General features: G+C 65.3%; 6 protein-coding genes across 10 annotated transcripts in view; 3 read left to right on the top strand and 3 right to left on the bottom strand.

Moving 5' to 3' along the window:
* The window catches only part of ARL16 (ADP ribosylation factor like GTPase 16), a 252,529-nt gene that overhangs the window by 2,952 nt on the left and 221,956 nt on the right, over positions 1-27,621 (top strand). The gene's annotated exons all lie outside the window — the stretch shown is intronic.
* Positions 194-6,912, bottom strand: TMC6 (transmembrane channel like 6). 3 transcript variants are annotated; one of them, XM_061479823.1, is made up of 20 exons: positions 6,736-6,912; positions 5,808-5,914; positions 5,525-5,643; positions 5,092-5,223; positions 4,842-5,000; positions 4,648-4,753; positions 4,463-4,556; positions 4,120-4,374; positions 3,642-3,826; positions 3,423-3,567; positions 3,174-3,329; positions 2,871-3,046; positions 2,655-2,736; positions 2,039-2,136; positions 1,861-1,956; positions 1,503-1,578; positions 1,180-1,313; positions 669-845; positions 455-533; positions 194-331 (listed from the first exon to the last, which is right to left on the bottom strand). In XM_061479823.1, the coding sequence occupies exons 2-20, from the start codon at positions 5,861-5,863 to the stop codon at positions 260-262; spliced, it is 2,397 nt and encodes a 798-aa protein (XP_061335807.1). In that variant the 5' UTR covers positions 5,864-5,914; positions 6,736-6,912; the 3' UTR covers positions 194-259. The 3 variants fall into 3 exon arrangements, with proteins under 3 accessions (XP_061335807.1, XP_061335808.1, XP_061335809.1); XM_061479824.1 differs by lacking the exon at positions 6,736-6,912 and adding an exon at positions 6,613-6,658; XM_061479825.1 differs by having other exon boundaries at positions 252-331; positions 455-508.
* SYNGR2 (synaptogyrin 2) lies at positions 7,015-9,292 on the top strand. Its single transcript, XM_061479859.1, has 4 exons — positions 7,015-7,180; positions 7,470-7,707; positions 7,999-8,138; positions 8,243-9,292. Exons 1-4 carry the CDS (start codon positions 7,073-7,075, stop codon positions 8,438-8,440), a joined length of 684 nt encoding a protein of 227 aa, XP_061335843.1. The 5' UTR covers positions 7,015-7,072; the 3' UTR covers positions 8,441-9,292.
* TK1 (thymidine kinase 1) lies at positions 10,829-12,757 on the bottom strand. The gene is made up of 7 exons (XM_061479860.1): positions 12,673-12,757; positions 12,471-12,502; positions 12,269-12,382; positions 12,096-12,189; positions 11,717-11,806; positions 11,515-11,634; positions 10,829-10,996 (listed from the first exon to the last, which is right to left on the bottom strand). The coding sequence occupies exons 1-7, from the start codon at positions 12,736-12,738 to the stop codon at positions 10,835-10,837; spliced, it is 678 nt and encodes a 225-aa protein (XP_061335844.1). The 5' UTR covers positions 12,739-12,757; the 3' UTR covers positions 10,829-10,834.
* On the top strand, positions 12,769-15,733 carry AFMID (arylformamidase). Of its 3 annotated transcripts, XM_061479854.1 has the most exons (11): positions 13,139-13,291; positions 13,390-13,480; positions 13,566-13,670; positions 13,748-13,796; positions 13,954-14,039; positions 14,113-14,185; positions 14,501-14,598; positions 14,862-14,940; positions 15,026-15,161; positions 15,354-15,458; positions 15,635-15,733. In XM_061479854.1, the coding sequence occupies exons 1-11, from the start codon at positions 13,262-13,264 to the stop codon at positions 15,662-15,664; spliced, it is 882 nt and encodes a 293-aa protein (XP_061335838.1). In that variant the 5' UTR covers positions 13,139-13,261; the 3' UTR covers positions 15,665-15,733. The 3 variants fall into 3 exon arrangements, with proteins under 3 accessions (XP_061335841.1, XP_061335840.1, XP_061335838.1); XM_061479857.1 differs by lacking the exons at positions 14,113-14,185; positions 14,501-14,598 and having other exon boundaries at positions 12,769-13,291; positions 15,635-15,714; XM_061479856.1 differs by lacking the exons at positions 13,954-14,039; positions 14,113-14,185 and having other exon boundaries at positions 12,769-13,291; positions 15,635-15,713.
* Positions 16,092-19,442, bottom strand: LOC133283219 (uncharacterized). Its single transcript, XM_061479845.1, is given in 8 exon segments — positions 16,092-16,875; positions 17,233-17,425; positions 17,548-17,685; positions 17,816-18,001; positions 18,244-18,332; positions 18,975-19,058; positions 19,230-19,355; positions 19,358-19,442. Coding segments are annotated over 8 exon segments (1,239 nt in total). The 3' UTR covers positions 16,092-16,537.

The following is a 27,621-nucleotide window of genomic DNA, read 5'->3' as shown; positions in this document are numbered from 1 at the left end:
ACACTGGGTACCAGAGCAGCCTGGGCACCTCCCCAGCAGGATCAGCCCTACATCCCTGGCTGCCTGTGCCAGCAGAGCGAGTGGACATGGAATGCTGGGCTCAGCCCAGCACCTCCTGCACCTTCCTGCTCCCCAGCAAGCAGTGGGGCTGGCCCTGGCCATGCTGCTCCCACCATTCCAGCACAGCAGAGGAATGCCCACGTGCCCAGCTGAGAGCCCTGGCAGTCCCTGTCCTGCTCGTGCAGGGCTCACCCGGGGCTCAGGCGCGTCTCCCCCTCTGCTCGTACACAGAGTGAAGCTTCTGAATGAGAAATACTTTGTCTTCCCCTTCCTGCAATGAGAGACATCGCAGTGAGCAGCCGCGGGACGTGCTCTGGGATGTGTGAGGTGGCATCGGGCAAGAGCCCGAACGCGGCCACGCCGGGGCTGCAACAGCCGGGCCAGGCTCACGCACGTTGGCGATCTGCTCCTTCAGCAGGCGGATGATCCTGCGCTGCCCTCTCAGGACCTGGATGTTGAAGTAGGTCCCGGCTCTGCAACGACAGGGAGGTGGGGTGGCAGCATCGGGGACACCGCACCCTGGAGTGAGTGTGGCTCCAGCCCTGCTTGGGGCTGGGACAGGGCACCCCAAAGCACATCCCTGGGGGCAGCCTCGGGTCCATACTCACAGCAGGACCCCGGAGATGAAGAATGGGAGGAATGGGTTTTCCACCAGGTGCTGGTGGGCCCAGGTGAACCAGGTGATGTTGGGGTTGGACTTCTCCAGCACTTGCCCCCAGGCCTGCCAGGACTTGTAGATGGTTTCCAGCCCCTGGAAGGGGCCACAGGTTTCTGACGGCTGCACCCTGAGCACACAGAGCAATGGGGCCGCTCAGAGCTATGGGCAGCCCATGGCCCAGGGCACTGCCCAGCCTCAGAGATCCAACCCTCCAGGGACCAGCCTGCCCAACCATCCCCCTTGTCCTGCATCAGGAACAGACGGGAGCAGTGGTCACAGTCCAACAGCAGCTGTGCTGTGTGCAGTGACCAGCAGCTGGGCAGCATCTCCCTGCCCAGGGCAGCGATGTGCAGCCCTGTGCCAGGCTGATGTGCTCCATGTGCCATGAGGGCTGGAGGCACCATCTCCTTCAGCGGGCAGCAGCAGTTCTATGCCCAAGCCATGGTCCGGCACATACTCACGACCAGATGGTGTACAAGAGGAAGATGGCTGCACCCAGGAAAGATGGGAAGCAGAGCAGGGTGATGAACACGGTGCTCATGTGAGACGCTTGCCAGGGCTTGCTAGGGGACTGGCAGTTGTGCACCAGGCTGGTCTGCAGGCAGGGAGCGCAGTCCCGGGCTCAGGGAAGCAGCCACAGGAACATGAGCAGGACAGATGCTGTCCCATCCACGCGCTCCACTGAGCAAGCCTGGAGACACCCTGTCCTTGCTCCCGAGGCTGCGCTGGTGGCTGCAGGGCAGCCCGTGGCACTGCACAGTCACGGGGAGGAGGCAGCTCTCACCTTTTTGATGTAGAACAGCAGCAGCAGCTTCAGGACCTGCACGGCCGGCAGGAGCGGTGCAAAGAGAACACCCATCCTGGGAGAGGGGGACCATGCACTGAGCCGGGTCGGAGCCCCAGGGAGGCAGCGGCGCAGCACCCACACCAGCTCTGGTCAGGCTTCCACGCAGCCAAGAGCTGGCACCTGCGCCCCTGCCTGCTTTGATTTGTTGCCCCCATCCCACCCGTGCGGGGCTGAGGGGTCCCCCATGACCCCACTGAGTTCCCAGTGCCCGGTCCCAGCCAGCCCCGGCGCTTGCAGGGCCCCCGGCGCATTGGACAGCAGAGGAAGGAGCTGTGCCAGGTGGGACGCGCCTCACCAGGTCAGGGTCTGGCCGTAGATCAGCTCCAGCACGTTCCGTGCGATGTCAAACTCGGGCTTCTGGTTCCTCTTCAGCCTCTTCTCCAAGACGAGCCTGGGCAGGGGCAGAGCTCTGCTCCCACGCTGCTGCTGGGGCTACGGCAGCGGAGCCGGGGGACACCTCCCGGGGCAGTTACCTCCACACCAGCTCCCCGAGGAGTGTGTCCAGCAGCGTGAATACAAAGTCCATCACCACAAAGCGATACAGGTCCTGCCCCACACACGTCTCCCAGCACTGGGGAAACAAACGGAGTGGCACAGACCCGTTGGCAGTGCACCCTGCCGGCTCACACTGAGCCTCTCATCACCCCAAGCCCTTCTCCTCAGGGCTGCTCTCAAACCATTCTCCACCCAGCCTGTATCTCTGCTTGGGATTGCCCCAGCACACATGCAGGACCCCGTGAGGCTCCTGCTGGCCCACGTCTGCACCATGTCAAGACAAGCTGGCAATGAGGCTTCTCTTCCTCGACCTTCCCATGGCTGTGAGGGGCTCTGGGACCTTTTCCTCCCTTGCACCCATTTAGCAGCCACCCCAGCTTTGGAGAGCCCCTGTCTGGCTGTCACCCCCCTCTCCCCTGCAAAGGAGCAGATGGTGCCTGCGGTGCAGAGCCCTGCTGCAGCCTTGGCTTTGCTTTGTGCTCCCTGGGCAAGGGATAGTCTTTATGCTCAGGATAGCTCCAGGGGGCTCACAGGGGCGCTGGGTGCCCCTTGCACTGACCCACACAGAGTCTGACATTTCACAGCAGCACTGACCTCCTCCATTGAGCAGACAACCCTCCGGCTGAGCCACTGGTAGCAGAGCAGACCAAGCAGGACCATCTTCAGAATGAGGTTCCTGGGGAGCAGGAGCAGGGCCAGGAGCCCCTGAGCCCTTGGGTTGGGAGGGGGCTGAGCCCCACGGACAGAGTGCCCGGCCCCAAAGCCTCCCCACACCGCAGGTGGGGCACAGGATGCTCCCGTCCACCCTACCTGCAGACGGCCACGTAGACCTGAGCCCCGGGGTAGTCCTGCCTCTCCCACGCTCCCAGCAGGTTGTACACATGGGGCATCACCGCGTTGAGCCCGGACACCACGAGCGGCAGGGCCAGCAGGAGGGTTTCCTGCTGCCGCTGCCCCCCGCCCCGTGCCCGGTGGTCCTGCTGGACCTGGCGAGCAGCACCTCGGTGAGGACATGGGGAACGACGCCGTGGGGCTGCCCCTGTCTCCAGGGCTCCCCTGTCTCCAGGGCTCCCCAGTACCCAGCCCAGTGCCAGGGCGAGGGGCAGCACTCACTACGTGCATGTGCTGCGAGAAGCGGTGCACAGCCACGGCGCAGCCCAGCACCGTGCTCAGCGACAGCAGCCAGGCCAGGAGCAGCACCGCGCCGCGGCCCAGGCGCTGCCACAGGCTCCGGGAGCAGGAGCGGGAGCGCTGCTCCGCCAGCAGCTCCTGTAGGGCAGAGCCAGAGCCAGTGCTGCCCAGCCTGCTCCGGGCTGCACCCAGGTGGGACCCAGAGTGCGCGGGACCAAGCCCAGTGCTCACCTTCAGCAGGGTGCAGATGTTCTCACACTGCAGCTTCACTGAGCGCCTCTGGACCACCTTGAAGTCCCAGGCACAGAACACTTTGACAGGCAGGTCCCGTGAGGAGCTGCCTACACGGTAGCTCTCCCCGAAGGAGCGGGACATGCTGCAGCGAGAGGGAGGTGTCAGAGCACCAGTGCTGGGTGAAGGCTGCGGTGCCCGAGGTGCTGCCAAACCCACCTGTACACCAGCAGGACACAGGTGATGAGGAAGGAGACCCCAACACTGGACATGTAGGCCAGGGGCATGTTGTATGGGAGCGGGGGTGCTGCGAGGGGGCATGTGCTGGGGCTGGAGGCGCAGGGGCTGTTGAGGGTGGTGTTGCTGTAGTAGCCGTAGTAGAGCAGCGAGTGAGTGAAGTAGCCCTGTGGAAAGGCACTATGGGGCCCACAGCTCCCCGCCCAGCCTGGCACATCTGGGCCAGCCCCTGGGGAGAGCTGGGTTGGGGCAGCACCAGGGCCCTCTTCTGCACCCTCAGCACTGATGGTCCCAGTGCCCTGGCTGTGCAAGAGGAGGGACTGGGGCATCACTGTGGTGGGGATGCAGGGATGCAGGAGAAGGACGGGGCACCGCTAGGGGTGGGGGGGATGCAGAGCTGAACCCAGGGCTGGGAGCAGCTCCTGGCCTGGGGATGCACTGGCCGTGGTGCAGCGCTTACCGCTCCTGTGAGGAGCTCAAAGCCAGTGAAGGGCTGGGGGTTGGCTGAGGCAGGGGGATACGCAGCCTGCAGGGCCACCACAAAGACCAGGAGGATGAGGAATGAGATGATGTTGAACATAAAGAGCGTCTTGAGGAAGAGGAAGTAGGAGAGGACACTGGAGCCGAAGCGGCCACCAATCTGCTTCAGTGCGTAGTGCCAGGGCTGCGCGGCGGGAAGCAGGGACAGGAGCCTGTACCAGAGCCTGCGGCAGCACTGCAGGGACAGCACAGGGAGAGAACTGGGGTCGGACCCTGCACCGGAGCCCCCGGTGCTGCTCTGCACACCCGTGTCCTGGACTTACGAGGATGATGTGGTCCTTGGACCCTCCGCAGGGAGACGGCTCCTGGTGCTGGGCACGGTGCCTCGGGGGCCCCCTCTGCCCGCTCAGCTCCTGCCTGCCCAGCAGAGAGGGGTGTTAGAGGGGGTGTGGGCCCCGGGACAGCTCTGGCTGTGGGAGCCCTGTGGGGCCAGTAGGAAAGGGCGTACCGGAGGGCGCGTTTCTCTGCCAGGCACAGGGGCACAGTCAGCAGCATGTGGCTGCGGTGGCTGGGCGAGAGGCTCAGCAGCTCATTCACCAGCAGGCTCCGCTTGTCTGGGGGCACAAGGAGCTGAGCAGGATGCAGCCACCAGGACGTGCCTGTCCCAGACCTGCTGTGGGGACAGTGCCTGGCGATGCTCACCCTGCAGTGTGGCCGTGGCGGGGTCGGTCTCCAGGTCGTACAGCCGCAGGCTGGGCCGCGCTGCACGGCAGAGCTGCTGCAGGGGCGGGCGGCTGCTCCGGCGCCGCAGCCGTGCCGTGCGGTTGTAGTACTGGGATATGATGGCCCCGCGGCTGCGTCCTGCAAACGACAGCGGGCACAGGGTGCGTAGCCACAGGACAGCAAGGGGACAGGATTGCTCCTGGGTCTGGGGCTGCCGGGTGGCACCTACCGATGGTGCGGCTGGGCATGCTGGCAAGGATCCGCAGGGAAGCAGAGGAGTACCCGGGGTGCTGCTCGCCCTGCCCGGGCTCTGGCCAGGCTGTGGCACCGGCGTCTGGGGTAACCTGACAGGCCAAAGGCTCTGGGAGAGGGAGGGGAGCACATAGAGCAGTGAGAGCCAGAGCACCTATGGCTCTAGTCCCTGTGGCTTTGCTGCCCTGCTCTGGCACTAAAGCCAGGCACCTGCCCCAGTGTGTGCTCCCTCTGGCACACCCTCTTCTCCAGGGCCACCCTCCATGTCCCCAAGGGCAGGTCTGTCCTGCTGCCTGCACTGGCGAATGGTCAGCAGGCTCCTGCACATGCTTTGGCAGCAGCTGGCCCAGGCAGGGTCCAGGCACACACACTGTCCCTGTCCCACCCTGACTGTGGCCATGGGGCTTTACCTCTGCCCCTGTCCTGCATCTCCAGCTCCAGACCTGCCTCCATCAAGCTGCTCTGCTCCTGGATAAGCTGGTGGAAGGAGGTGTGCAGGGCTCCTTCATTGTCTGGGCTCGGCTCCTCGCTGTGGGGACACAAACCTCTGCTCCTAGGGCTGGGGCAGGCTCCAGGGCCTGGAGCCATGGCAAAGCCCCAGTGCCAACCCACAGCCTGGGCATGCTGCCCTATGGCACAGGCACCCAGAGCCTGTTGGGGGGGCAGGATGCTGGAGGCACCGTTCGTACACACCCATCACTCCCGGTGTCCTCGGAGACGTGGAGGGTAAAGGAGGGTGGTTGGGACATCCTGCAGGGCCGAGGGGTTTCGGTGGCACTGCGCTCCCTCCGGTACGTGCCCTGCCACGGTGAGCAGACACGGGTCAGCGGGCCTCGTGCCACAGCACCCCGATTTCCTCAGCTGCCCTGGGGGTGCCGGCCGCTGGGACGGGGATGGAGAGGATGCTGGGGCGAGCCGGGGCTGTGGGGCTAAACCCGTATCTAAACCCGTGAGGAACACAGGGTCCGCCCGGCCCGGAGCCAGCGGGCCGGGACCTGCGGAGGGGCAGGAAGGAAGGGCAGCGGAAGGCGGCGCAGGTTCCGCCGAGCAGGTCCCGCCGCACGGGGCGCCCGCACCAGCCCCGGGCTGCGCCGCGGGAGCCCTCCCGCCTCCGGGGCTCTGTGCTTCCGACCGGCACCCGCGGTCCCAGGGCGGCGAGGACGCCCCTTCTGCGGGCCCACGGGGCTCGAATTGGCCCTGCGAGCTCGAACGGCTCCCTCCCCCCGAGCAGAGCCGTACCTGCCCCCCCCAGCCTGTGCCCTCCCGGGACCCGAGAGCGGCTCCACAGAGGCCCCGCCGCTCGCGTCCCGCTGCCCCCGCCTGCCGGAGCCCCAGCGCCTTCTCCTTCCTCCCTTCCCTGCTCCCCCTCCACCACCCCAAGCCTCGGCAGCCCTCCCAAGGCGGACTGAGGCTGCTCCGGGCAGGGGGTGGCACCCGCGAAGCTCCCGGCCCGACCCCCGACGCCCCCCCCCCCGACATCTCCCGCCCGCTCCGGTACCAGGAACCGGCGTCTCGGCGCGGGAGCGAAGCCGCCCCGTCCAGCTGACCCCGGGCCAGCCCAGCGCTCCCGGGGCCGAGAGGGGCGATCCCCCAGCGAAGCGCCCTGCTCCCCGCCGGTCACCGAGACCCGCCGCGGGGCCGGGCCTGTCCCGCGGCACGAAGTACTTCGGGAGGTGCCGAGCGCTCCCCCGCCGCGGACCGCGTGGAGCTGCCGTGGGGCCGGGGCTCCCCGTGCGCGGCTGCCGCTCTCCCCACCGCGCGGCACCGATCGCCAGCGAGGCCCGGAGGTCCCGGGGCTGGCGCTGCGCTCAGGGGCCGGGGTGGAGGGGACCCGGTCCCCACAGGCTGAGCCCGCTCCGCCCCGCCCTGTTGGCAGCGGGGACCGCCCTGCCCGGTCCTGCCCGCCCCGGGGCGGTACCGCGCAGAAGCGGCGGGGACGCGGCGGCGGCTCCGGTGCAATGGAGGGCGGCGGCGGCGGCGCTTACGGGGCGGCCAAGGCCGGCGGCGCCTTCGATCTGGGCCGCTTCGTGCAGCAGCCGCAGGTCGTGGCGAGGATCGCCAGCGCGGTGAGTCGGGGCTGGCGGGACGGGAACTGGAGGGGCCCGGCCCGACCCGACCTTCCCCTCCTCTCCCTGTCGCCCGCCCCCTCCGGGCCCCCCCGGCCCGGCGTTCCCTTCCCTTCTGCCCGCCCCGGAGCCCGCCCGCCACGGCCTTCTCCTTCCCCTTCTCTTTCTCTCTCCCGGCCCGAACATTCAGCGGAGCCCGGCCCGGCCCGGCCGGTGCCGGTGCCCCCAGCCCTGGCAGGACTCCTCGGCCCCGGTGCTGCCCACCGGACGCCCGCTCCCATCTCCGCAGGTCTTTGCCCTGATCGTCTTCTCGTGCCTGGTCGGGGAGGGCTACACCAACACCTCCAGCTCCTCCCAGCTCTTCTGCATCTTCAACCGCAACGAGGATGCCTGTCGCTACGGCATCGGCATCGGCGTCATCGCCTTCCTCGCCTGCGTCTTCTTCTTCATGGTGGACATCTACTTCCCACAGATCAGCAACACCACGGACCGCAAGTACCTGGTCCTGGCAGACCTCGGCTTCTCAGGTGCATGCGGGTGTGGGCAGGGCTGTGCCTCCTGCGCTGCCACAATGGCTGCCCTTGTCCCATGACGTGGCTGCTGGTGCCTGGCGAAGGGAGTCGCTCCCGCCTGGAGCACTGCCCACAGACCACGCGCTCGTAGCTCAAGGCGCTTCGAGGAGCCCCGGGAGGCTGTGCCGGTGCCTGCGCCAGCCACCAGCCCTATGCAGCCTGGTGGGAGCAGGGTCACGGCTGGGGACCCTCCTGGAGCAGCAGGGTGCAGCCCTGGCCCCTCATGCTCCTGCCTTCCTCCTTTAGGTCTCTGGACGTTCCTGTGGTTTGTTGGCTTTTGTTTCTTGACCAACCAATGGGCCTGGACACGGGCCGAGGATGTGCACATCGGGGCTGACTCTGCCCGCGCTGCCATCACCTTCAGCTTCTTCTCCATCTTCTCCTGGGTGAGTGCTGCCGCGGGGGAGCTGGGCACTGCCGTGCTCGGGAGGGTGGTGCAGGGGCTCCCCGGCCACATAACCCTGACGCCACCGGCCCCTTGTCTCTCTAGGGCCTACTGATCACCTTCGCTTACAAGAGGTACAAAATGGGGGTGGAGGACTTTGCTCAGAGCTACATCGACCCCAGCCCGGAGGTTTCAACTCCCTACTCCAGCTACCCCAACATCAGCCATGAGAGCTACCAGCAGCCACCTTTCACCCAAACGGCGGAAGCCCCTGAGGGGTACCAGCCGCCGCCAGTGTACTGAGCCACGGCCGGGGCCCAGCAGGGATGGCTGCACCGGTGCAATGCTCTGCTGTGGGATGCAGGGGAGGGACCTGCCACGTGAAGGGGGATGGTGGGTGGGAAAGTGGCTGCTGCTTTGTGTGAAGGCCACTGGCCGTGGTGTGAGGTGCAGAGCTCCCCAGTGATGGGACCCGGTGTGCAATGCACAACTACTGAGTGCAGCCCCATGGCTGTGGGGAGGGTGAGTGTGTGGGGGTGGCCCTGTGAGGCCAAGCTCCTGCCCTTGGGGAAGCTGCTGTGGGGTGAGTGTGTGGTTTGCACCCCTAGCTCTGCCCTGGCCATGCCCATGACTGCTGCCCTATTCTGGTGCCTTTCCAGCCTCGCTGGCTGCAACCCCTCAAGTGCCAGCTTTTGCTGCCATAGCACAGCTGGGCCATCCGGCTCCTGCCTCTCCCGTGCCTTCCCCTCAGCTGCTGCTGGGTGAGCTTCATGCCAAAGCCCTGTCTTATCTCACCTCTAAACTCTGTGCTGTGCCTTCCCACAGCCTGCATCAGAGCTGCCAGTGCTGGGTGATGCTGTTTGGGATCTGTGGGAGCAGTGAGTGCTGAGATCTCAGTGGGCCCAGGGCTGACCCTGCTCTCCAACAGGGGCCCTGGGTGTAATTCCTGCTGCTGCAGCCCCTGCACTTGCCTCTGCATCCCACACCCTGCTCAGCTCCCGGCCCATGCCAAGGCACTGGTGCAGACTGCCTATCTCAGGTTGTGTGTGCTGCTGCACCCAGCAGCAGTGTGGTGTGTGAGCTGGCGCTGCTGGGGCTGGCCTTCCGAGTAGTTCTTTGCCACTGTAGATACAGAATAAACTTTTTCACCTTGCCCCCCCCCTGTCTCTCTTCTCTGGGGAAGCAAAGCAGGATTCCTCCTCTCCCCCCAAGGCCCAGGGCCCCCAGGCCAGGGAGCAGCAGAGCAGACCCAGCCAACTCCTGCACTGCAAACAGCACACTCATGCTGGGTCTATTTTTAGTCTGTTGGGTAGGTTTGGGCTCCAGCACAGGCAGCTGCTCTAAGCTATCAGCCTGTGCTGGTCCCTGCAGGGGAGCCTGCTCAGAGCAGATGGGTATAAAACACACACAGAAACTCATTTATTTATTAAGCTTAATTCATCGAGTTAGTTATTAAAGGGGAAAGCCCAGGCCTGGCACTTGCACACTTGTGTGTGCTAGAACTGTTACCACCTCGAGTAATGCAGAGGGACACATGCTTACCAGATGGTGTCATAACCTCCCAGGGAGGTCCCTCCTCCTGGCTGCTGGGTGTAGGCAGAAAGCACTGCATTGCACAGGGAGATGTGAACTGGCCAGAACCAAGAGCTGCTGCTTGGAGCTTGTGGGCACTGGCCTAAAGGTAAAAGTGCTTTGGGGAGGAATAAGGAAGAAAACCCAAACCTTCCAGAAAGCCAAAGGTCAAACAAAGGGAGAAGAGGATCCTTCAGCCAACCTGCAGCAGAGGAATCAGCCTTGAGATGTTTCAGAGAGCTCAGAAGGCAGCAATGTACATGACTAAGAGCTGAGAACCACTCACCCAAAGCAGAAACCCTTCTCCACGTCACTGGGTCTTTGAAGGAACAGCAGCCCAACCCTTGACAGGTTGTCCTGAGCCTCCAACCCCTTCACAGGTAACTGAGCATCGAAGGGGCAGCACTAAGCTTGGCCCTGAGCAAAATCCCCTTCCAAAAGAACCCTGTCTTAAACACAGAGGCTACTGCTAGACTAACACTAGTAAGAGCCTGCTGTCAAGCTGCCCATCACCCTACCTTTCCCCCTCTTTGTTTCAACAAAGATTTACAGGACAGTTAGATCAAGAGTGTAATGGCAAAGGGATGAGCCACATGCAGTCATTCAAAGGGAACACCGAAAGCCAGGCTGAGGGATGGGTTATCCCCTTGGACTGCATGGAAAAGGGAAGTGGGTTAAACACACTGAGTTACCGTACATTGTGTCTTAAGAAACCTGGGATTTAGCAACAGGGCACCAGAGAGAAACAGTTGCATTCCCAGGTGAGGGAACCAGCCAGCAGAGCCAGGCTGAGCCTATGCCCAGCCCAGGAGAGCAGCTGGAGCAGTGGGAACCTGCAGCCCGACTGCTGGGACAGGGTTCCAGGGCTGGTTTGGTGGCAGCATCAGTAGCTACACTTGTCCCTTCCTGTGTTCTGAGACAGGAACTCCCTTTGAGCCAGGCTTCTGCTTCTGTGTCAGGTGCAGCTGATCCTCTTCCTCCCCGTGCCTGGAGCAGGGGAGTGGCAGGGGCTTTGCAGGGGGCACTGGACAGTTCGGTTCTGTGGAAGCAGAGGAAGCCGGAGCAGTGGGAGCTACAGCCTTCAGCTGCCTTCTGCTTGGCCTCCTGCACACAGGAGCCCAGCAGTCAGGAAGCAAAGATCTTGCGGCAGGAGGCAGCCACATTGAGCTGCTTCAGCATCAGGGGCACATTCTCCTTGTTCTCTGGCCCAGGCTGAGGGGGCTGATGGCGGAAGTAGCAGGCTCTGCAGACGGAGTGGTACTTGTCTGCTCCTCCAATCACCTCAACCTGGCAGGAAAAATGGGGGAGTGACTGCAGAGCTCAGCTCCCCTGAGAAGATCCCTCCAGAACAGCAGGACTGGCAAGGTGAAGCTACTGCAGGGCTTTCTCTTCCAAGGGAATCCTAGACTGGTTTGGGTTGGACCTTAAATCTCATCCAGCTCCACTCCTCTGCTACGGGCAGTGACCCCTTCCACTGGAGCAGCTTGTTCCAAGCCCCTGTGTCCAACCTGGCCTTGAGCACTGCCAGGGATGGGGCAGCCACAGCTTCTCTGGGCACCCTGTGCCAGCGTCTCGGCACCCTCACAGGGAAGAGCTTCTGCCTAAAAGCTCATCTCAGTCTCCCCTCTGGCAGGTTCAAGCCATTCCCCTTGGCCTGTCTCTACAGGCCCTTGTCCAAAGCCCCTCTCCAGGTTTCCTGTAGCCCCTTTAGGCACTGGAGCTGCTCTAAGGTCTCCCTTTAAGGAGCCTTTTCTTCTCCAGGTTGAACCAGCCCAGCTCTCTCAGCCTGGCTCCTTAGAACTCACCTCCCTCTCTGCTCCCAACCTCTTTGTGTAGGAGGCCTCTCGGTAGCACTCCATGCACACAGCATTCAGCTTCACCACACTCTCTGCCAGCGGCACCAGGTTCAGGATGCTCCCGAAGGCCTGTGCCAAGAGAGCAGGATGGTTCTGTTGGATGGTTCTATGAGGGGGTCAAAGCAGCCGCTGTACTAAAAAAATGTCTTACCTTTCTCTGGAAAGTGCCATCAAGAGCAGCAACTATGATGGTTTTTCCAGTGTTGGCCATCATCTCACAGAACTCCACAATGTCTGGGAACTAGAGGGGGTACCGAAACAGTGTAAGGAGTAAGAAGGGGCAGTACTCTGCTCAGGATCCAGCAGCACAAGGCACAAAATAAAATGGAGGCATGCTGCCTACCCCTAAAATGGGCTCCAGCCCCCCTGTCCTCAGCCTGCAGAAAGGACAGCCTTTGACTGTACAAGCACAGGGGGATCAAATAGCCCCAGGGTATTCCTCCCCCTATTCCCCCCGAGGATTTAGACCCTGGGCTGCACGGGGGAACTCCCATCCTGCAGAGCTTCCCAGGACCTGCCCTGGCACTTACAAACTGGCCCTCATCGATGCCGATGACTGTGGAGCTCAGCGCCTCCTGGTACACGTCCTTGAGGAGACAGGCTGGCACGGCCTCCATGGTGTTCCTTGGGAAGGGAGAGCAGGTGAGGCCCGCAGCCGAGCTGCTGGGCCCGCAGCGGGGGTGCCCCTGCTGCAGGGACTCACTTGTCGTGCGTGGAGACACCGGAGGACCCGTAGCGCGTGTCCTTGGCGTATTTCACCAGGAGGCAGCGGTACTGAGCGAGCTGGAACCGCCGCACCCGCCGCATGAGCTCCGTGCTGCGGGAGAGACGGCGGTCAGCGGGACCGGGGCCGTCCCCTGAGCCCCACACAGGCCCCCTCCTGCTCCCGCCCGCCCCCGGCCTACCTCTTCCCGGAGAACATGGGTCCGAAGATCACCTGCGGCAGAACCGGGTGTCAGCGGCTGCAGTCCGCGCGACGGAGCCCCACAGGCAGCTCCCGCGCCCCGCCTGGCGCTGCCCCGGGCCCCCCCGCAGCCCGGCCACAGCACAGACCCCCCCCGCCCCCGCCCCCGCCCCCGCTCCCGCTCCCGCTCCCGCTCCCGGTACCTGGATCTGCCCGCGCGGGCGGCCGGGGGAGCCGGGGTGGACCCCGGGCACCGTGAGGCAGCTCATGGCTGCGCTCACCGACCGACTGACCCCGGGCACCGCTCCACCGCCCCGCCCCACGGCCAATCAGAGAGGCCTCCCGCCCCGGCTCCGCCGCGCCAGCCAATCGGAAGTGTCTCTCGCCGCGCCTCGGGCCAATGGCGGCACAGGCGCGAAAATTCTTTTTTCCCCTCTGAGAGCCCGCGCCTTCCCGGCGTGCACCGCGCGCCGCACTGCGGTGACGTCATCGCTCTGCCTGCCCGCCAGGTACCCCCGGCCACACCCCCCGGGCGGCCAATGGGAGCGGAGCTGCCCCGCCCGGGGCTCCGCCCCCGTCACGTGCTCCGGCCCCACCTCCCGAGGTGCCAATGGGAGCTGGACGGCCCCGCCCCCGGGCGGACCTGGGACCGGGACCGGGACCAGGACCGGGACCGGGATCGGGATCGGGATCGGGATCGGGACGGGGACCGGGACCAGGATCGGGACCGGGACCGGGACCGGGATCAGGACCGGGATCGGGACGGGGACCAGGACCGGTCCAGGCCGCAGCATGGGCGGGTGGTGGGACATGGCCGCGGAGGTGGGTCCGGGGGGTGGGCAGCGCACGGCTCCCGCCGGGTTGCGGGGTCGGGGCGCCTCGCCCGGTCCCCGCCGCGCCGCAGCCGCCGTGCCCCGCAGGAGCTGGAGCAGCAGTACTCCCCCAGCCGCTGGTCTCCCCGCCTGGGCCCCGACGAAGTGATCCAGGCCCACCTCGCGGCGGCGGCGGCAGGTGAGGAGCGGGCTGCCCGGTCCGGGGGGCCGGGACCGGGAGCTGGAGCGGGGCTGACCCAGGCGCCGTGTCCCTTCTCCCACAGGAACCCAGCGGGCCCGGGCTGGCGCGCAGACCTCGCTGCACGTCCCTTACGGAGACGGGGACGGCGAGAAGCTGGACATGTACCTCCCCACGGACCCGTCTGGAAGTAGGTGACGGGCAGGCCGTGGCAGCGGTGGTGGGCGGGGGCTGTGACCCCTGCTCACCCCGGGCTGTGCTGCACAGCCTTCCCTGTCCTGGTCTATATCCATGGTGGATACTGGCAGTGCCTGAGGTGAGGCAGGCTGTCGGCGAGGGAATCCCTTGGGAAGGGAGTCTCCAGACCCCGTTACTGCTTCCCTCCTCATGACACCGGGCTTGTTCTCGGTATGCTGGGTCTGGACCCAGAGACCGCGACCCCCACAACCTGGCCACCTTCTGTTTCCCTGCAGTAAAGACGAGTCAGGGTTTGCTGCCCCCTCGCTGGTGTCACAGGGCGTGGGGCTGGTGGCCGTGGGCTACGACATCGCTCCCAAAGGTAGGTGCTGGCCGGGAGAAGCTGTGGGTGCCTCTGCTAGCTCCATGCCCTCCTGACGCTCAGCTCTGCCCAGGACACATGGACGCCATGGTGCTGCAGGTGCGGCGCAGCATCGCCTTCCTGGTGGAGCGCTACGATAGGATCAGGTGGGCTACAGGCCACCCCCGGGCCCCTCTGCCCCACCAGCACAGCTGGCATCTGGTTGTCAAGGCAAACTGTGCATGTGGTGGTCCCTGCACGGGGTTTGGTGGGGGCAGCCGACCCCTGAGCTGTGATGGGGCTTTGACAGCTCAGTCTGAGCGCTGGGCAGCACCAGTGGCTGTGGTGCCTTTGTTGCGGTGTGAGGTGTCAGCCGATGGACTGAGAAATGTGTTTGGGCTGTGTTTGGATTGTGGCGCTTGTGGAGAGAGCAGGGTGTCCCCAGGCTCCTGTCCCACTGGCTCATGGCTCCCTCTCTGCAGAGGCATTTATCTGTGTGGACACTCAGCGGGGGCTCACTTGGCAGCCATGGTGTTGGCCACGGACTGGACGGAATACGGTGTGGTGCCAGATATCAAAGGTAGCAGCACCATGTCCAGGCACAGGGGCTCAGAGGGAGATGGTGTCTACACCCAGGAAGTGGTGTCTCTGTTGCCTATATGGGGCTGTGGGAGCTGAAGGAGACAAGTTGCCCAAGCTGATGTCAGCCAGGACATGCTGGGAGTGTGGGACTTGGCTCCTGGACAAGCTGCCCCTGTGCCCACCAGCCACTCTCTGAGGTCTGGGATGTGACACGGGCACAAGAAAAGTGGTCTCACAACCCTTCACCCTCCTCTGGCCCAGGAGCTGTGCTGGTGAGCGGCGTGTACGACCTTGAGCCCATCCTGCACACCTATGTGAACGATGCGCTTCATATGAGCCGGTGAGCGGGGCTGTGCCCTCTGCCTGCCGGGGCACGTGGCTCAGTACACGGGGCTGCAGCCACTGCCACCGCGGTGTCTCCTCAGGGAGGTGGCCCAGCGGAACAGCCCCCTGCTGCACATCGCCCCTGCAGCACCTGCGGCCGCAGCCTGCAAGGTGCTGGTGGCCATGGCCCAGCACGACTCCCCTGAGTTCCGCCGGCAGTCGCGGGAGTACGTCCTGGTGAGCGCCGGCAGGAGCCGGGACCCGCCCGGCTGGGAGGAAGGGCTCGGGTGCTGTGTCAGCAGCAGTCCTGCTGCTGTGGGGGATGACAGCGGCTCGGCTCGGCTCGGGGGGATGCTCATCCTTGAGGAGCAGTGATTCCCTCTGCTGATGGGGGACGGGTCCCTCCCACCAGTGCCTCTCTCTCTGCAGGCCCTGCGTGCAGCTGGCTGGTCCGTCTCCATGCTGGATCTTGCCGGCGTGGATCACTTCGACATTGTTGAGAAGCTGTCTGAGGACAGCTACATCCTCACTCAGGTAGGGGAAGAGCCCCCATCCTCCCTTCCCTCCAAGCACAGCCAAGATTGCACAGCCCGGGGGGCTGTGCTGAGGGGAGTGCTCCCTGCATATGGGTGTGGGGCTGCAGCCTCAGGCCTTCAGGAGCAGAGGAGTGGGGCCAGGCACTGCTCACAGGGCTCCACTCCTCATCTCAGGTGATTCTGAACATGACTTTGAGTGCCTGATGGCATGGCGGGAGCAGAGATGGGAAACAGCCCTGTGCATACCCAGCCCTGCTGCCCTCCTCCCTGGCTCCCTGTCTGCCCTCCTCCCTGGGCTGATGCCTGCAGCCAGGCAGGGGGCTGGATCAGGGGAGCACCAGTTACTACCGGGGATAGCATTCCTTTGCTGGGGTGTTTCTGCCCATATGAAGTGCGTGGAGCTGGCAGACATGGTGGGCTATGTCTGGACAAAGGGGTGATGATGTTTCTTCCCTTTAAACTGCTTATTGCCAACACAAAATAAACAAGGAATAACTGCCGCCTGGGTGGAACTACTTCCTGGGGAGCTGGGGCTGTGCTAAGCCAGCAGGTACCTCCGGGCTGTGATGATGTCCCTGCTGCACAGTCAGGAGAGCTGCACACCTGGGAAGAAACACCCTGCGCAGCCACAGCACTGCCAGAACATGTTTATTTCATGCCCTGACCATCCCTCGGGATCTGCCTCTCCACTGCAGCATCCTCACACCCATGCAGTGCACGTGAGCCAGGCACAGCGTGTGGCCTTGGGGGGGGGGGGTGTCTGGCTCCACCTTTGGGTGCTCTATGGGACCCAGGTTACAGTAGCTAAGCTGCTGCAGGACCTAAAGGATGCCCTGAGGATGTGTTTGCTGGGTGACCCACAAGGCAGGGACCCTGCCTCTGAGGGGACCAAGTGGCGGAGTGTGCTGTGGGCTCCCAGTGTTACCTCTGGATGTGTCTGTGAAGATGCTCCCACTGCTAGGCAGGCTGGGGTATCCCCTGGGCTGGGCTCACACTGGCTTGCGGGATGAACGCTGTGCTGCAGATGCTGTGGCTGGTCCCAGCACCTCAGCTGCCAGGACAGGGCTGGGGGGATGCTCAGGCTCCCCTTGCACTCGGAGGGGTTGGGCGCAGCCCCAGGGTCAGCTTCTCCTGGCACTTCCTGGCCACAAACTCCAGCTTCTTCTTTGCAAGCTCGGTGTCGCGGGCCGAGATGTCGCAGTGCCAGACAGCGCGCACGGTGTGTGCCGACCAGGGGAAGAGCAGGACACTGACAGCGTGGCCAGTCTGGGCCAGCTCCTCCTCGCTCACAGCCCGCAGGTGCTCACAGAGCTCCACAGGGGATGGGTAGGCCCCGCTGATGTTCACCATCACAATGTTGGTCTCCACCGCCGTGAGGTTGACAGAGCAGAGGGGCGAGTTCAGCTCCTGAATGCCTGTGGGAGGTAGGGGTGGCAGGCACCGAGCCCAGTGGCTGGATAACCGGGAGGGGAGGCTGCACTGGTCTTGGCTGAAGGAGGGGCCCTTTGCCCTCCCCTCTGTGTGGCACTGTGGGCACAGGCACAGCATTGTCCTGGCACTCCAGCCAGGCAGGGACCGCAGCATCATCCTGGCCTGGCTGGAGAAACAGCCCAGGGAAGGTGCCTGTGCCGCTGTCCTGCAGCAGTGCCGGGTGCGCTGGAAGGGGTGGCGAGCCCATGCCAACCCAGCAGTGCAGCAGCACAGGGAAACAGAGAGCAGCATTAGGCTGCTTCTGCCTGCGCCTCCCGCCATGCAGAGGGCCCCCAAGATACCTTCAGCAAAGCGCCAGGCATTGTCGTGGTCCCTGCGCAGCGTCACCCCCATGCGCTCAAGGCCAACAAGGGCTGCAGCTGCCAGCACTCCGGCCTGCCGCATCCCACCACCCAGCAGCTTCCGCATGCGCCAGGCGTCGGCGACAAAGTCCTTGCGCCCAGCCAGCACTGCACCAGCTGGGGCACCCAGGCCCTGCTGAGACACCAAGGGGTGACCGGGGCTGCCCCTGCTGGGATGTGCCCAGGGACACCCCAGCCTGCAAGCTGGGTGCTCCGTCCAGTGCCCCTGAATACAGGCAAGGCCCCAGTGAGCACCTTGGAGAAGCAGAGGGCCACAGAGTCGCAGTGCTGGGTGATCTGAGCTGGCTCCATGTTCTGTGCCACTGCCGCATTCATCAGCCGTGCTCCATCCATGTGCACCTGCAGCCCGTAGCGGTCAGCGAGCCCACGGACCTGGGGGGAGGCACTGAGCTGGAGGGACCTCTGGGCCGGCCAGCGCCAACACAAGCCACGTTCTGAGCTCTGGTGTCCCTGTGGTGCACCCTGCCAGCACCAGCAGCCGGCTCTGGCTGTGGACTCGTACCTGCTGGAGGTAGGCAAGGGGCAGCACCCGGCCCCCAGCAGAGCTGTGCGTGTTCTCCAGGCACACAAGCTCGGGGCGCGGGTGGTACCGGCTGCCGTGGGCCTCACGGATTGTCAGCTCCAGCAGCTCCAGGTCGAAGGTGCCATCGGGCAAGTCCGGCAGCGCCTGGGAGTGGACACCAGCGACCTGCGCTCGGGGCAGGGCAGAGCAGAGCTGACCGGGTACGGGGACGGGGACGGTGCCCGCGGCTCCCAGCCCAGTCCCACTCGTGGCCCGGGTGATGCCGGTGATGTTTCCGCGCAACCCAGCGAGGGCTCCTCCGCCGAGCGCGGCGCCGGCAGCCAGCGGAGGGCAGCAGCAAGCCGCCCTCCCGCCCTCCCCGTCTGCGCTGCCGGGGCCACCGGGGCCGCCCCGTCCGCGGCACCCACCTGCGCGACCCCGCCGTGCTCGTAGACGTGCAGATGGGAGTCCCGGCCCAGGATCACCTGAGCTCCCCGGCGCTGGCAGTGGCACATCACTGCGAGGGAGAGCGGCCGTGAGCGGGCAGCACCCCGCTGGCACACGAAGGCTGATGGTGCAGCACAGCAGGAAGGTCCCAGCACCGCAGCCTCCTGCGGGCACCGGGCGCCTGCTCTGTCCCCCAGGTGCTGGGAGTGTTGGAGGTGAGGATGTACTGGGAGGGGCACGGTTCCCGCATCCTGGTGCACACAGGAGGCCAGGGCTGGAGCAGGTCCCACACTCCCAGGCAGCACATTGTGGACCCTGGCCACAGAAAGGCCGGGAAGCAAAGCGGGTAAAAGTTAACATAGCAGGGCAGAGGCCACACATGGGACTGACCCAAGGCAGGGGGGGGTTGCTTAGCAGGGAGCAGTTCCAGAGTCCAAACAGAGTTGTGCTGCTACAGATGTGAGGTAGAGGGGGCTGAGAAAGGGGTGAGGAGATGCACCTAGGTCAGGGAGGACCTGCTGCCCACAGCTCTGTCCTGTGGCCACCTGAGTGACTTCCCTAGCAAAAGCAGGGCTCTCCTTGGACCTTGGGGAGCAGAAGGGCTGTTCTCACCTTCTGCACCCTCCATGGGCTCAGGGCACAAATCTGCCCCTGGGTTTGTGACCTGGCTGTCCAGGGCCAGACAGGGGCTAGGCACAGCCCCAGCACTCACCAGCAATGAGGTTCGCCATTGTGGCCGTGGGCACAAACAATGCCTCCTCCATGCCCAGGGTCCCCGCGGCCAGGCGCTGCAGCTCTGCAGGAGGGAGAAGCACCGGGATCCTGGGGGGGGGGGTGTCTGCTGGCTCTAGGGCGTCGATAGGGAACCCCACAGGCCCAGGCTGCTGCCCCCAGCCTCGGAGAAGCCCCCTGGGGCTCCCCATCCCCACTGCCCTTGACTTTGGGTGGCTGCAGGCAGGGACCCCACCGTTAACCGTCGGGTCCTCCCCGTAGTCGTCGTCGCCCACGGCGGCGCGGGCCATGGCGCTGCGCATCGCCGCGCAGGGCTGGGTCACGGTGTCGCTCCGCAGGTCCACAACGAGCGGCGGGAGGCGGGGGGACCCCGCGGCTGCACCGAGCACATCCCAGCCCCCGCCGCGGGCAGCCGCCCCCACCGCAGAGCGCCCCGCGCCGCCAGCATCGCCGGGACCGCCCCGCCGCAAGGGCTCACGGGCGGAGGGAGGGGCGGGGACCGGGACCGGGATCGGGATCGGGATCCGCGGTGCGGGTTGCGCGACCCGCAGGGGCGGCCGGGCACAAGGCAGCGGGCACCTCCCGGGGCTGCCCCGCAGCGCGGCCCCTCCAGGCCCCCATCCCTCCATCCTCGCTCCTGCCTGGCCTCTGCCCAGTGCCCACCGCAGCCCTGAGACACGGTCGGGGGTGCTGGACACGGGTGGGCGCTGCTGCAGCCCCCGGCTCGCCCGCGGGCCCCTGTTTGCCAGGAGCACCCATCCCGGGTGTCCTGCCGGAGGGACCCGTGCCCCCTCGGCCTTGGCTCCGTGAGGACACACACGTCCCATGGCACCATGTGCTGGACGGCAATGGCTCCTGCCACACCGCCAGCAGGGACAGTGCAGGGTGACCTTGCGGCTGGGAATTGGCTCTGGCTTCTGGCTGCGTCTGCCCTGGAAGCAGCTGACGTCCTGTGCAGCGCAGGCAGCACGTCCGGCAGCTCCACCGGTGTTGGCTGCAGAGCTCCACAGCTCTCGGCACTCTGCCTGCACTGGGGGGGCACCAGCACCTGGCAGAGATCGCTGGAACAGGGGAGCATGTGCCCAGCACAGCAGCGAGACTCCCCCCCCCCCCCCCTCCCGGTGACCCACTGGGCTGGACCAGCCAGAGGCTGGTGAGGCTCTATGGGGCAGACCTGATCCATGATCATGGGGCTCTACTGGGAGGGGCTACACCACAGCCCCTGCTACACCTCTGCCTTCTTCCTCCCTTCACCATGTGCCAAACACATGGCCTAGGACACCCCAGCTCTCCCCCCCCATCTGAGAGCCCCCTACCACTGCCCTGGCTGGCTGCCTGTGCCCTGCCTGCATCCTGCCTGTACCCCTACACCCTTCCTGCACCCTGCCTGCACCCCTGCACCCAGGGCCTCATCACCACTGCCTGCTGCAGCCCTGCTGTCAGACCCTCAGATGAGTGATCCATAAACAGTCAGTCCTTCACAGAGACGTTTTTCACACGCAGGGCCACATGTTAACAGTTTTTCTTTATTTACTGCCTCCATTTCCTCTTTGTTCCAGGAACTTGTCCTCCAGCTTCAAGCTGCTCATGATTAGGCAAAAAGGCCTCTAATCTCCCCGATCTGATTTACCGTCACTGAGAGCAGACGCTTCCCGTTACTGGCCCTGGACCTAGAAGCACGGACAACTGAGCTGTGCCGGCTGCCGAGCCCAGCCGAGCCTCCCCAAAGCTGCCCCGCCACACGCGCTGCCTTCCCAGCAGCTTCCTCTTCCAGTAAGCCCTGGGCAGCCCAGCCAGGCACGCTGCAGGTGACAGGCTGAGGAGGGAAGTGCAGCCCTGGGGCCCTGAGCCTGGGACCCCACTGTATGTGGGGCAGCTGCCCTGAGGTGGGGCAGGCTCCAGAGCCGCTGTCTCCACTGCCTTGGGAAGTAGAGCATCCCTAGGCCTCCCCATCTGCTCACCCACTCATCCTCTCCTGCTGCTCCCAGCTGCGGTGGCCCTGGAGTGCCCCATGGGTGCGGGGAGCTTCCATCTTGGCCATTCCTCTCATCTGAGCCCCTCAGGTGCTGGTGCTGGAGAGCTGAGGGGGGTGGCTCTGGCTGCGCAGCTCCCTCTTTCCAGCCCAGGCAGGGGCTCGCTGCTGGGAAGCAGCTGCATCCTCGGCAGGGCCCGAGCGTGGCACGGCCTCCTCCGCAGAGCCCCACGTCGTGCAGCCCCGCTCCTTTCCCGGGAGCTCCAGGCTGGGACGGGCCTCGGGGTGACCCCGCTGCGGCACCCGGAGAGCTCCCCCGGCAGGGCTGCGGTGGGGCCGGCACTGGGGACCACGGGCGGGGTTGGCCAAGTCAAGGCTTGCGGGCAGCGCGAGGGCAGCACCGGGGACTCGGCCGTCACCTGCCGGCGCCACCGCGTGAACGCGGGGCCGAGCTCAGGCTCCCGCGGAGCCTCCCCGGGGCTAAGATTAGAAGCCGAGGCCGGGCCGGGGAGCGCAGCCGAGGAGGGCGAGGATCGGGTTTCCCCCCACCCCGCCCTCCCTGCCACAGAGCTGGCAGCCGCCGGGACGATTCCCGGAGCCGGCCGGGCTCCCCCTGCCCCGGCCCCACCGGCAGCCCCAGAGCAGCCGCTGCCAGGCCCTACCCGCGACACGTCCCGGCCCCGAGCGCAGCGTCCCCTCTGCAGTGCCTCAGGAGAGGCTGCAGGACGGGGAGCACGGGGTCGAGCACCAGTGTGGCTGTGCATCCTCGGACATCACTGGGATGAGGCTCAGGGAGCCCTTCCCAAGCACTCGTGGCTGCCCCGGGAGCAGGGCTGGCACTTGGCTCCCAGCATCTCAGCAGAGCCGGGGGGCTGCGGGCAGGGGCTGTGGGCACAGGACTGCCCTTGGTGCAGGCGGTGAGCTGGGTGTCTTGTGCTGGGTGCCTCGCGCTGGCCACGTGCCCGGCAGCGACCCTGAAGTGCTCGCCATGAGCTTGGGGACATTTTCCTGCCAGGCTTCCTTGGCCCCGCGGTGGCCCTGCCTGCACTGCCTGCGTGGCAGGCACCATAGCTCATCCTCGTGGGCTGGGGCTGGCCACCCTGTAGGGTCTGCTCCCAGCTGGGCAGGGGGAGCCACTATCAATCATCCCTGGAGGGGAAGGAGCCGTGGAGCCAAGTGATTTCCTACTGTCGGGAACTGTGGAGCGATGCCTGGAAGCGCTGGGACGTGCTGGGCTCCTGGCTCAGCCTGCTGGCGGCACAGCCAGGCCTCCTGTGTGCTGTGCCACGCTGTGGTCAGTGCCAGCCTGTGCTGGAGACGGCACTGAGGAACTGGTGCTGCCCTCTCCACCAGCGCTGGTGTCCTGGTGCAACGCTGCTGTTCATGTGTTGGGCACACCTATACTGGCGGCTGCTCACACACGACACCCAACGGGCCTGAGCCCAGAACAAACCCCTCGATGGCCTCACTGGGATGCACCTGCCAGGTCTGGTGGAGTGGCACTGCCAGGGTCAGGGCTGGTGAAGGTGGCCAGTGCCATGCGAGGTTCGGCTGTGGCTCTCACACCGCTGTGGTCCAGGGCCGTCTGCTCCCCACGGGGCACTGGTGTGGGACACGGTGGGCAGAGCTGCTGCGGGTGGCCGTAGGTGCCCGGGTCCCGGGACTGGCCTGGCCCCAGTGGTGGGGCCGCGGGCAGGGGCAGCTCTGTGAGGGTCCAGGGGCTCCGGGAGCAGAGCACCATGTCCCACCGTGCGGACAGCGAGCCCCGCGCGGGCCGGCGGAGTGGCCGGTGCCGGCCCCGGTCCTGGAGCCCCTTGGGTGCTGCCGGTCCCGGTGCCGCGGGCGGTGCGGGGCCGGCCGGTTCCCCCGTCCCCAACCTGCCGGGGCCGCTCGGCTGACCCCTCCCTCCGCCGGCAACAACTTTTCCAGTAAAACCACCGCAGAAATCCCGGCTTCCCGACAGGACCGCCCCTCGGCCGCCGGGGGGGCGCGGGCCGCCCTTAACCCTTCCCGGCCCGGCCCCGCCGCCGCCTGACGCCCCCCGCGCTGTCCCGCCCGGTGTCTCCGAGCCCCCGGGACCCGGCGCCCCGTGGCGCCGCGCTGGGGGCTCCGGCCGCGCGCCCCGGTTCAGCGATGCCCCTGCCCTGGCGTGCCGGGGGCGAGGGGTGGCAAAGCTGGAGCGCCCAGACCCGCCGTGCTCGGCGAGCTGGGCACAAAAAGGAGCCCTGGTCCGGCGGGACGTGGCACCCGCAGACTGCCCAAGTGTCACTCGACTGGAGGGAGACCCCTGAGCTCGTAGTGCCAGCGGTGCAGCTCGTTCTCCTTCCCAAGGGGCAGCTGACGTGAAGGGAACAGGACTCAACCTTGCCATGGGCAGAAGTATCCCAAGGTCCAAAGAGCCGGAGAACTGACTGGGAAACAGCCTCTTTCCAAGGGGGACTGTCCCCAGTGATGCATGAGGGTGGGCAGTGCTGGGGCCATGCAGCCAGAGCCCTTGCTTGGGTGGACACCCACGGCTGGGCCTGGACGTGGTTCCAAGCTGTATGTCCCTGGGCTGAGGAGGGGGAGAAGAGACCACTGCAGGCGGGTGGTGAGGAGGGAGCAAGTGGCTGCCGTGTTCTTGCTGGGTGGGACGCAGAGACGTGGCAGATTGGGGTTGGATCCACGGGATGTGCGCTGTGACAAGGAATAGTGCAGGGGCTGGGCAGGACCCCTCGGTCCTGAGCCCTGGTGCTGGGAGTGGCTCCTGGAGCACCCTGGCCGGCTGGGGCTGTGTTCCTCTGGGGTGCTGCCTGCCAGGGGGGCAGAGCCAGGCACTGGGCACTGAGAGCTGTGTGGCCATCCTTGGCCATGCTCTGCCTGCTGCCAGCCCCAGCCCCACGCTGGCTGCTGCACTGGCCGAGTCAGGGCTGAGGTAAGTGCTGTAATTGTTTTCTCTGTGGCCCGAGATGAATAATTGAGAGGTCTTTGAGGAGAATTAATTAGCCCTGTTATTGGCAGCAAATGCTTCTCTCCAGATGATGAAATAGATCCTGAGCCACCCGTGGGGCAGGCAGATGAAGGTCACTGAGGCTGCTCTGGAGCTTGGCAGTGACAGATCCATGGGCCGGCCCTTCTGGTGCCCTGTAACCACCATGGGGCAGGCGCCAGCTCCCATTGCCTCCCGGCAGCACCATGTGCCCAAAGCTCACTGTACCCATGGCAAGTGCTTTGTTCAGGGGACCCTCTGTGAGTGAGAGCAGAGGCACCGAGGGGCAGGATCCTGCCCCCGCCCCATGCAGAAGCTCCTTCCAGGCTGCTCTGGACTGGCGAATCCTTCTGGACAGCCCCAGCCGGCTCTGGCAGAGCTCTCCCCGAGGCCATGGCACAGCACAGGGGGGCTGGCCCCATGCAGAGAAGCAGGAGTGAGCCATGAAGCCCTTTGTCTTCTCAAAGCTGTCAGCTTTGAAGGGCAGCAGTGCTGAGCCTGCCCTCAGTCACCCACTGCAAGCTCACCAGTGGACCTGTGTCCCCATGAGTCACTAGTGCTGATGAGGACATGCAAGGACAGATCCCAATGCTGTGGTGTGGAGCCTTCTGCCCCCCACCATGTCCTTGTGGCTACTGCTTCCTCCCAGCTCACAGCCCATGCTGGGGGCTCCTGCCTTGTGCAGACCCTGCTACATCCCCTTGTGTCTCCTTCCTCGGGGCTGCCGCGGTGGTGCCAGCTTGGAGGTTGTGGCCTGTGCTTCCTCCTCTTCTCCTCCTTGTCCTTCTCCTCCTCCTCCTCCCCTGGGCATGAGGCAAAGGGCCCTGCAAGGCCAGAAATGCTTAAACAAGGATTTCCTTGTTGCTGCACGAACTGTTTGCCTTGCTCCCAGGCCAGCGTTAATGAGGTTTGGCAGGAGGCACCGGCAGCCCCAAACATTGGATTTCTATAAATCAACCTAGTGCTAATGCGTGGGGCTTGCAGGGGTGGAGCTGCCGGGCCCTGGTGCACAGGACAGCAGCCAGCAGGCGGCTCAGGGTGGCCATGGAGCTGCTCAGCATCTGTGTGTGGGACCGCAGGGGAGGGGGGGGAGAAGTGTCCCAGCCTGCGGGGCCGCAGGTGCTGTGCGGCACAGTGCTCGGGGCAGGCTGGGCTCAGTAACCACAGACCCTGGGGCCATGGGAGCCCCTCTGGGCCTTGAGCAGCTCCCAGGGGAGCTGGAGGCAGCCCCAGGCACAGAGCATCCTGTGAGGGCAGAGGGATGCGACCGAGGGGCTGCGGCAGTTCCCAGCGGGAAGGTCAGGGCGGCCCTGGCTGCTTCCAGGAATGACAGAAAGTGTAAAGCAAAATAAAGCAGCTTCCCACATCTGCCGCGTGCTGATCCCTCCCCACATACCCCAGCCCCGGAGAGCCCGTTGGGTACTCAGCGAGCAGCTTTGCCCCCTGCCTGCCTTGCCCATGTCGCACGCGCTGCGTCCCCAGCCCTGAAGCAGCCTCGGTCATGCAAAGTAGCACAGGCAAATGCGCCAGCGCTCCGGGAAGCATCGCTGCGGCTGGTGGCTACCGGGAAGCAAGGCTGTGGCAGGGCCAGCACACGGGCCTGCTGCACCAGAGCTGCCCATGGCACCCTCATCGTGCTGGGCTGGCCTGGAGCGGCTGTCCCTTGGACACTGGCTGTGCCATGCTGTGCATGGCTGGGAGACTCACTGGGACACCTGGAGTGGGGCACAGAGGAGATTCCCATCAAGGGCTCTTGCAAATGGGCTCTCACAGGTCCTGCTCCCTTCGGGTCAGCCCTGTGTCCAGGAAAGCAGCTGCTGGGAAGCAGGACCCGTTACCTCTGGTTTCCCACCGCACTGTGCTCCCTTGCCAGTGCAGGGCTGCGGGCAGCTGGGCTCTTTGCTCCTCTCACCCATGGGCTGGAAGCGGCACAGCCTGTTCCCCCAGTGCAGGGGCTGTGTTGGGTCCTGGGCTGGGCCTGGGGCAGGGGCAGCCCCGTTACCGCAGAGGTGTGGGAGAGCAGCGGGGCTGCCTGGGAAGAGCCACCAGCCCCGAAGGTGACATTTCGGTTCGTGCTCTGAGTGCACTTCCCCTCATCAAGAAACCTCTGCTCTCGCTCTGAGAGTTTCTGCAGCATGTGGAAACCGAGAGAAAGCCCGGCCCTGGCATGGCCCCACTGCCCACCCAGGGTCACCCCTGCCTGACGGGAAAGCCCTGGCCCCCTCCTCACCAGCCATAACCTGGTACCAGGCTGCAGCAGCCCATGTGGATGCTGTCCCCCCATTCAGCAGCAGCCCCCTGCAGTGACACCACACAGGATGGCACCAGGATATGACATGCCTCTGCCCTGGCAGTGTCCCGCATCTGCTCCGGTCACGCTGGGTTGTCTCCAGCGCTATGGGGGTGGGATGTGCCCGGTCGGATGCTACTGCTAAGATGATGTGGCCACTGCATCTGGGACCTTCTACTTCACCTGTTGGCACCTGCCTGTGGGTGTGAGCACAGTGGGGTGCTTTGAACCACAGTGGTGGGCTCCGAACTGCAGTGGTGGGCTCTGAACCACAGTGGTAGGCTCCGAACTGCAGTGGTGGGCTCTGAACTGCAGTGGTGGGCTCTGAACCACAGTGGTAGGCTCCAAACTGCAGTGGTGGGCTCCGAACTGCAGTGGTGGGCTCTGAACCGCAGTGGTGGGCTCTGAACTGCAGTGGTGGGCTCCGAACCGCAGTGGTGGGCTCTGAACCGCAGTGGTGGGCTCTGAACTGCAGTGGTGGGCTCTGAACTGCAGTGGTGGGCTCTGAACTGCAGTGGTGGGCTCTGAACCGCAGTGGTAGGCTCCGAACCGCAGTGGTGGGCTCTGAACTGCAGTGGTGGGCTCTGAACTGCAGTGGTGGGCTCTGAACCGCAGTGGTGGGCTCTGAACTGCAGTGGTGGGCTCTGAACCGCAGTGGTGGGCTCTGAACCGCAGTGGTGGGCTCTGAACCGCAGTGGTGGGCTCTGAACTGCAGTGGTGGGCTCTGAACCGCAGTGGTAGGCTCCGAACTGCAGTGGTGGGCTCTGAACCGCAGTGGTGGGCTCTGAACTGCAGTGGTGGGCTCTGAACCGCAGTGGTGGGCTCTGAACTGCAGTGGTGGGCTCTGAACTGCAGTGGTGGGCTCTGAACTGCAGTGGTGGGCTCTGAACTGCAGTGGTGGGCTCTGAACCGCAGTGGTAGGCTCCGAACTGCAGTGGTGGGCTCTGAACCGCAGTGGTGGGCTCTGAACTGCAGTGGTGGGCTCTGAACCGCAGTGGTGGGCTCTGAACCGCAGTGGTGGGCTCTGAACCGCAGTGGTGGGCTCTGAACTGCAGTGGTGGGCTCTGAACCACAGTGGTAGGCTCCAAACTGCAGTGGTGGGCTCCGAACTGCAGTGGTGGGCTCTGAACCGCAGTGGTGGGCTCTGAACTGCAGTGGTGGGCTCCGAACCGCAGTGGTGGGCTCTGAACTGCAGTGGTGGGCTCTGAACCGCAGTGGTGGGCTCTGAACCGCAGTGGTGGGCTCCGAACCGCAGTGGTGGGCTCTGAACCGCAGTGGTAGGCTCCGAACCGCAGTGGTGGGCTCTGAACCGCAGTGGTAGGCTCCGAACCGCAGTGGTGGGCTCTGAACCGCAGTGGTGGGCTCTGAACCGCAGTGGTGGGCTCTGAACCGCAGTG

Source organism: Pezoporus flaviventris, unplaced genomic scaffold, assembly GCF_033815535.1.
Source record: "Pezoporus flaviventris isolate CSIRO_AGI_PZ_B2104156 unplaced genomic scaffold, CSIRO_AGI_Pfla_v1 ptg000158l, whole genome shotgun sequence".
Taxonomy (NCBI): domain Eukaryota; kingdom Metazoa; phylum Chordata; class Aves; order Psittaciformes; family Psittacidae; genus Pezoporus; species Pezoporus flaviventris.
Note: the sequence above shows the minus strand (reverse complement) of the source record. Positions and strands in the feature narration are given on the sequence as shown.